General features: G+C 46.5%; 1 protein-coding gene across 2 annotated transcripts; it reads right to left on the bottom strand.

The window, feature by feature from the left end:
* Positions 1-320: 320 nt before the first annotated feature.
* Positions 321-4,108, bottom strand: SPR (sepiapterin reductase). Of its 2 annotated transcripts, none has more exons than XM_006905167.3 (3): positions 3,703-4,103; positions 2,788-3,072; positions 321-1,111 (listed from the first exon to the last, which is right to left on the bottom strand). In XM_006905167.3, the coding sequence occupies exons 1-3, from the start codon at positions 4,022-4,024 to the stop codon at positions 921-923; spliced, it is 798 nt and encodes a 265-aa protein (XP_006905229.1). In that variant the 5' UTR covers positions 4,025-4,103; the 3' UTR covers positions 321-920. The 2 variants fall into 2 exon arrangements, with proteins under 2 accessions (XP_006905229.1, XP_024904978.1); XM_025049210.1 differs by lacking the exon at positions 321-1,111 and adding an exon at positions 1,118-2,339 and having other exon boundaries at positions 3,703-4,108.
* Between the last annotated feature and the right edge of the window lie 4,391 nt (positions 4,109-8,499).

Raw genomic sequence — 8,499 nt, 5'->3', positions numbered from 1 at the left:
GAGGCCAGAGTGACTCAAGTCAGGCCCTAAAGGCTGGATGCTCTTTGAACAAGTCAAGGGTGAGCAAAGGGTAGTAAAGACTGGTCAGTACAGGCAAAGGCATGAAGAAAGAACAGGTGCCTGGGGATGCCCATTTCGGCCAACTTTGAACGTGGGCAGGACTTGGTGAAAAAGGCACACAGCCCCAAGACAACTCCCCGGGAAACAAGGCCAGCACTCTGAGTTTGGGTTAATGGCCTCGGGAACAACCCTGGGCCCAGTAAACAAGGGAGTAGGTCATGGACTATGTATCAGAGACAGTATTGTACTCCAGGCATTAATAAAGGACAATTCGCATTTTATTTGTATCTGCCTTTGACATGTACAAAAACTCTCAAGGGTCCCTTTCCCCGATCTGGAGGATAAAGGGTAGATTCTGGAGGGAGAAGGCATTAGAACGAGGTCATGAAATTCAACAGAAGGTCCTGAGTCTCCGAGTAAGGGGTATCCCTGTGGGCCAGAACCTGCACTGTCTTCCCTCCCTGCCAGGCTATCTGTGAATCCACTGGGCCCTCCAATTTGACACGGCTTACCCACCTCTCTCCATGGACTGGCCATGGGCAAGAGACCCAACCCCCTCTCAACGTTTCAGCTTCTTGTCCTGCTTTTCCCATCCCTAAAATTCCAGTTCTGGAGAAAACACCAACATCATAACTTCTCTCTCTCAAGCCTCCTAACTCAGGGTGCTCAAACAGACCCCTGAGAACTGGGCACCCCAGTGACCTGAAGCAGGCACAGCTTACAGGGTCTGAGGAAGGATAGTAGGCATCACTGCTTTATCTATGTAAAGCACAGTTGGCGGTGCCACTGTGGCAGAATGTGGGAGTAGGGCTCCTGGGTGTGCCTGAAAGAGGAGGAAGAGAGCCTCAGGAAGCCGAGGCTTATTCATCATAGAAGTCAACATGGACTCCAGACTTGAACACGTCCTTTTGTAGCAAGCTTAGCAGTTTCTGGGCTGATATCTTACAATCCACCAGTTTCCCCTTTGTCTTCATTTCCTGCAGACTTTTTCGCATGTCTGGGTCCACGGAGGTCTCCCGGGCCAACTGCTGCATGTCTGTGTCCAGGGGCCCTAGAGGATGAAGAGCAGACGATGAGGGGGCACAGCTGAGGCAGGGGCCCTGCTGTGTGTGAAGCGGGGTGGAGTCATGTCTGGCTAGAGGCAACACCTCATCTTGGCTGACATGTGAGGTCAGGGTCACCAAAGGCTCCACTCTGTCACTATTGAGCTCCAGACTCACTCGAATTCCAACGCCCACTGAACACGGTCCCTCTACACAACCGCATTTACAACCAAGAATATCATCTTCTGCCCAACTAGCGCCTCCTTGAGGAGATGTGAGAGAACTCTTACAGGCACTCTATGTTTAATATAGGAATCACAGCACCCCAGAATTTGGAGTTAATGGGCCTCAGGGGCAGAAAATAAGGAATCTCAGGGTTGGAGAGAGAACTGGCCTCCTGATCTTTGAGTTTTTCAAGTAGCTGTGCACCCTGGTAAGCGGGTACTGCTACCTTTCCAAACAGCACATTCTCCCTTTGGACACCTGTTAGAACATTCTCCCAGAGACTGAAATGAAAACCTGACTGGCCTCAGCCTTCATCCAGGCCTTGGTGGCCACAAAAAAAGGTCAACTTCCTTATAATTCTCAGGCAGTCAGTCTCCTAAGATCTAACCCAGTCACAAGGCATTTTGGAGTCTGCTCCACTCTAGGCTATGGTTTTTATTGCTCACTGTTGATTGAATCCTAGGTTGAGCTCAGAGTGGGTGCTGAGTTGAATGCTGGCTGGAAGAATAACTGTGTATGTGTCAGGGAGCGGAGACTTGGTACTGGAGAGCATGAGGAAGTAGAAATGGCATTGATCATGAGCCGGAGGCAAATTTTGATCCTGGCTCTGCAACAGCTGGGTTTTGGTCAGGTCATTCTATCTCTTTGACCCCAGGGTGCCAAGGGGAATAGACTACTGGATCTCTATCTAAGTTGCTCAGACATTACACAACAGCTATGTTACAACCTTCTAATTCCAGCAACCTCGAGCCTAGGATAGACGCCTCACTTAAGAAAGGCATAGTGGCATCTCAGGTGATGAGAAACTAGACAAAGTGTCACAAGACCCCCTACACTTTAACTTCTGTGAGCACAGGAGCCCTATCTTATTTACCCCAGCACCTCCCTCCACAACCTTCCAGCACAATTCAGGATTCAACGACGTCTGTCTGTTCTTCATTCGACTAATATTTTCTCAGATTGACTCAGTGGGACACTTCATGAAACACAGTCCCTGCCTTCGAGGCTTTCCTATCAAGAGAGAGAACTATACATATGAAGATAATACAGTGTGTTAACTCCTATCTAACAATTAGACAGTACTTCACAGTTAGGGATTATTTTCACATATATTACCTCGTTCAGTCCTCCAAACTGCCCCGAGTAACAGTTGGGCTCTTCTTTATTTTACATAAGGAAATGGAGTACAGGGTTGGAATTTAAACCCTAATTGCCTCTCAAACTCTGGCCCCACCCTCCAGTCCAGGCAGCTCCCCACTCTCTCTCTATGGCTCCCTGACCCTGCCAGCTCTAACTTCCTTGGAGCCTGTATTTCCCTTAAGGAGTGACAGATCATGATTCAGGGACAATATACTCTGTGGGCCCTTTTTTAGAAGGGACAGACTAGACACCTTGCCCAGCCCCCAGAGGGGAACCAGCTTGTTCTGGGGGACGAGGATGGCAGTAATGCTCCACCTACCTGGAGCATAGCTCAGTACCCTCACACTCGGTTCCTCTGTGGCCAGGACTTGGAACATCATGTTACGGGCAGCCTTCCCTGCGCAATACAGTGTCCAGCCCTTGAAGGGCTGCAGAGCACAGAGGGATGAGATGTTAACCACCGTCCTGCTGAGGCCAGGACTGTCCGGGAAGGCCTTCAGGATACTGGAAGTCAGGCAGAGCATAGAGGTCAAGTTCAGAGCCCAGTAGCTGTTCATTTCATCTGGGTCAGCCAGGTCCACGAAGCCTTTGGACACAAGAGTGCCTGAAATACCAGACATTAAGAATCACCTAGTAAAAGTAGGGCTTTCTTTTCCCCCAGCTCTCTCCAAATTCCTCCAGAAACCCCCTTCCCATCCAGACTTGAGGAGGAGTCTCACAGGGGCTTCTGAAGATGCCTCTTTTCCCAGTTCTGCGCGCGCACAGACACACAGAGACCATGGGCACCCACGCACCTCACGTTGCAGACTGAGAAGGCCCCGCTTTGGGACTGTGGGATAACTCGGGGCCATTTGGAGAACTGGAGAAATTTACTTGTGCTGGGAGATCCCATGCCCTGACTCACGCCTCCGCAAGAGGGCGCTGAGTAAGGCGAACTGGAAACTTCCCGGGAGTTTCGGAAAACCAGGCCTTTAAAAGGGAAAGTGGGGGTTGGGGAGGAGGGGACGGCGCGGGGAAGGATGAAATGAGCCGATTCGACAGCACTGGGTCTTTCTCCACACCTTGCTGAAACAACTAGGTGTTTCGGGCGTCATTTCTGACTCCTTAGTTGTCACCTTGAAAATTCCAAGCGGTGGGGGCAATGAGAGGGAGAAAGGAAAGGATGCTAACTGGGCATTCCAAGCGCTCACAAGGGGAGTCCGCCCCGTCCCTCCCCCTCAGGCGGGCGTCTTACCCGCATTGTTGATCAGCAGCACCCGCTGCAGCCCATCGGGCCTGGGGAGCTCGCGCAGGGCGCCGAGAAGCCGCTGCAAGCCGGCCTCGGAGCCCAGGTCGGCGGGCACCCGCACCACACGTAGGCCGGGCTGCCCGGCGCCCAGCTCGGCCTCCAGCTGCTGCAGCGACTCATCGTTGCGGGCGTTTAGGACCAGCATGGAGCCGGGCGACAGCAGCGGGGCCAGGAGCAGGGCCAGCGCCCGGCCGAAGCCGCGGGAGGCCCCTGTAAGCACGCACACAACGCGCCCCAGGCCACCCTCCTGGCCACAGCCAACCTCCATTTTTCGTACTTTCTCACGCAGGAACCTCAGAAACTGCGGGGAGCTGGGCGGCCGCGGGGGGCGGGGCCGCGGAGGGCGTAGGCGGGCGCCCCGCCCGGCGAGGGCGGGAACCCAGGGCTTCCGGCGGACGTGACCTTGGCCGCTGGTTGCTGAAGTGGAGCTACCTGCCGCGTAGGAGTCGGCGCGAAAGGACTAAACCAAAAGGGCGTGGAGGCGCGGCTCCCCGCTGGAAATGCCAGCCCAGTTCTGAGCTGGGCACTGCCACACGTTCAGTCCACAGCTGGGACGCGTTCTCCTCCCACGTCCAGATCCAACTTTCTGGCACAAGTGACCTCCTGCTAGTCAGGCTATTTTGCTCCGTGCTGGGCGTTCACGAACGAGGCCAGCGTCAGCCCTGAATGAAGCCCATGCCAGTTTCGGGCTTGGGATCCCTGCTGGGCTTGGGAGCTCACTTCCCTGTGCGTTACAGGCGCCACCTGCGGGAGAACCGTAGCCGCTTCTCTAAGTGATGTAAAAACTCTTCTCTCTTACCAGACTCTGAGCAGCGTGGTGCTGGCGCCGGTTCCCCTGCCTCCAAGATTTCTGGCTACGCCATACCCTAAAGTTCTGTGTACCCCGGGATTCTGCACCCACGCGTGCTACACTCTTCCTAGTAGGCCATTCCATCTACTCCCAGCTTCGGGTTTACGGAGGCGATAGCCTAAGTCCTGTCCAGACCTGTGCTTCAGAAAACCCATATTTCCGTCTTTTTTCAAAAAGCGAATGAAGATGGGGAAACTGGCTACAAATCTCCTTAAAGAGGGGCGGGGGGGGGGTGGCTCTTCAGAGTTTAGCAAGGGCGGTAAGTAACCTCAGATAACTCAGCCCAAGTTCTCACAGGGCTCTTTCCTCCCCTAGAGATAAACTTCGAAGTTTCTGGAAAAACAAGCAAACTTCCTTGTGCTGTGGATTATCATTACCAACACCAAAACAATTGGGGGTAGGGAGGGGGCTTTTCGCTGTGGACATTGGTGCCTTTACCACAAACTTTTTTCAGTTTGGACTGCACATCTCCGTGGAACATAATCCAAGAATAAAACTGCAAAGAAATCTTAAACTTCATTTAGTAGATTTATTATCGTTAATATGTATAGATTATTTTGAAGCTATTTTATGTAATAGGACAAAGAAAACGAGTAATTATGCTAATGATGTTAGAGAAAAGAGACCAAGTATGAATTCAAGGCAGTTAAGGAAAAGGTCTGTAAGATTAAATTAGAATTGGAAGCCAGAATGTTGTCGAATTTATTGCAATTGTATATGGTAACACCCAAAATACGTTTTTGTCTTCCGGGTGTATTGGTTCTCCAATATCTATGGCTAATCTTTTTAAGAATTCTGCCTGCCACAGTGGTGCCCAGATAGTCTATAGCTGTGCTTTGTTTGGCTCAAACAGGGCTCTTTTTCTTTTTAAGTTTGATGCGATATTTCTAAAGTGGAAGATTTTACATAATACCAGAATTTCCAGCTTCTTTTGACTAATGAGTGGGTCTGGCAAAATGGGTGCTGCTTGAGATGAGCAGCAGTGCCTCTTGGGAAAGAGAAACAGTGCACTCAGTTTGCCAAGACCCTCAGCACTCACAGGTGTAGACGTTTGTGTTTCCTACTTTTGATGCAAAGCTGAACTCTTACCCACTGGTGAGAGTCCAGACATAGAACAGCGCAAGCATTGTGCTGGATTGTGGAGAGGTGGACCTGGGGAAGGGTGAGGAGGCTTTCGATATTTGAACACAGGTAGGACTCTGTGTGTATGTGTATACCATTTAAAGCTGCCCTGCTTTTCACTTCTCTGAAAACAATGGAAGTAAAAGATCTTACATCTGATTACTCTAAAGCTAGAGTCTCGTGTACTGACCCAACAGCCTACTGTTTGAATAATTTTCAGTAGCTTCTCCCTGTTCTCCAGGCCTCAGAAAACAGGTCGGTGAAAGCACAATCCATCCATTCATCCATTTGACGTTTATTGAATTTCTACCATGTGCCAGGCTTTGAAGAAAGGAGAGAAGGGTGAAAGGATGGTGAAAAATCAGACCCAGCCTCTTCTAAACTTTGCTGCTTCTAGGAGGAACCTTTGGGAAACAGCCCCCAAGGAGGGCGTGGTTTGCATGGATTGGGAGAGATCCAGGAAAATTATTTTCCGAGGCAGATGATTATCTGCCCCACACTTTCCCCCACTGCCAGTCTTGTTTCAAGTAATATTTCAGTAATTTGTGAGTAATATCTCAGAGGCAACACATTCCGTGGAATTCCTTTAACAACAGCATGATGGTTGCCAAATTTGTCTGCACACTGGAATCACTGGGGTACTTCAAAAACAGTGATGCTGTGTCCCACAGGCCTGGACTCGGGAGCATTTTTTATTCAGTTTATTTAAACTAAAAAAAAAAAGTTTACCTATTTGTCTCACCCTCTTCTCCCCTGCCTCTTGCAACCACCAATCTGTTTTCTGTCACTATGACCTTGGGTTTTGTTTGTATTTTTCAGATTCCACATATAAGTGAGATAATATAGTATTTGTCTGTCTGACTTATTTCACTAAGCATAATGCCCTCAAGCTCCATCCATGTTGTTGCAAATGGCAAGATTTCATTCGTTTTTGTGACTGAATAATATCCGTACATATATTTCTCACAATTATTTATCCGTTGATGAACACTTAAGCTATTTCCATGTCTTGGCTATTTTCAGTAATGCTGCAATGAACATGGGAGTGCATATATCTTTCCAAATTAGTGTTTTCCTTTTCTATGGATAAATACCCAGAAGTGGAATTGCTGGGTCATATGGTAGTTCTTTTATTAATTTTTTGAAGCACTTCCATAATGTTTTCCATAGTAGCTGCATAAATTCACATTCCCAGCAACAGTGCACAAGGGTTCCTTTTTTTCCACATCCTCACTTTTACTTGTTATTTCTTGTCTTTTTTATAATAGCCATTCTAACAGGCGTGAGGTGATGTCTCATTGTGGTTTTGGGTTGCGTTTTCCTGATGACTAGTGATGTTGGGCATCTTTTCATGTACCTGTCGTCCATCTGTATGTCTTCTTTGGAAAAAAGTCTTTTCATACTTTCTGCCCATTTTTTAATGGATTTCTTGTTTTTTTTCTTTTTACTATTGAGTCATATGTATCCTTTCTATACTTTGGATATTAGCTTTCTATCAGATAAATGATTTGCAGTTATTTTTTCCCATTTAGTAGGTTGCCTTTTCATTTTGTTGATGGTTTCCTGCCTGTGCAGGAAGAAGCTTTTTAGTTTGATGTAGTCTTATTTGTTTATTTTTGCTTTTGTTGCTTTTGCTTTTGGTGTCAGATTCAAAAAATCATCTCCAAGACCTATGTCAAGGAACTCACCACCTACGTTTTCTTCCAAGAGTTTTATGGTTTCAGGTCTTGCATTCAAATCTTTAATCCATTTTAAGTTAATTTTTGTGTGTAGTGTAACTTAGTGGTCTAGTTTCATTCTTTCACATGTGGTTGTCCAGTTTTCCCAACACCACTGATTGAGGAGACTGTCTTTTCTCCGTTGTATATTCTCAGCTTCTTTGTTATAAATTGACCGTGTATGTGTGGGTTTATTTCTGGGCTCCCTATTCTGTTCCATTGATCTATGTGTCTTTTTATGCCAATACCCTCCTGTTTTAATTACTATAGCTTTGTAATATAGCTTGACATCAAGAAGCACAATACCTTTAGCTCTGTTATTCTTTCTCAAGAATTTTATCTAGAAGTTTTTAAAAGGTCTCCAGGCGATTCTAATGTGCAAGCAAGTTTGGGAACTACTGCAATAGAACATTGTTTTTAAGGTACAAATGTCTGAAAGGTAAGAAATATGTTACAATAGATTTAAAAGGCTAAACTTGATAAAGGACCTTAGGAGAAAAATTTCTGAAATTTGAATAAGATTTGTAGGTTACTGGCAACATATCATTTCCTGATTTTGACCATCGAACTGTTGTTTTGTAAGAAAATGTCCTTGTTTTTGGAAATATGCTGAAGTATTTAGAGGTAAAGGGAACCTTATCTGCAACTTAACCACAAATGTTTCAGAACAAAAATAGAATCAGTAAAGCAAGTGTGATAAAATGTTGACATCTAGGAAACTTGGGTCAAAGGTATGCAGGATTTCTTAATATTATTTTTCAACTCTTTAAAAGACTGAAATGATTTCTAAACGGCAGTTTTTAAAAAAATTAACCATATTTACAACCCAATAATAAAAAATAAAATTGAAGAATAAATTAAGGAAGCAGAAAAATCCAGAACATGAGACTTCTACAGAACATTGATCTATTTCTTTGAGTCAGTGGCATTAAAAAAAAGGTGGGAAGGACTGCTTTATATTAAAAAAACATGACAACTCAATAATATGGCTCTTGTTTGAATTCTGATTCAAACAAAGCAATGTAAAAACATTTTGTTTTAGATAATTTAGGA

The sequence above is a fragment of the Pteropus alecto genome, unplaced genomic scaffold, assembly GCF_000325575.1.
Source record: "Pteropus alecto unplaced genomic scaffold, ASM32557v1 scaffold100, whole genome shotgun sequence".
Taxonomy (NCBI): domain Eukaryota; kingdom Metazoa; phylum Chordata; class Mammalia; order Chiroptera; family Pteropodidae; genus Pteropus; species Pteropus alecto.
Note: the sequence above shows the minus strand (reverse complement) of the source record. Positions and strands in the feature narration are given on the sequence as shown.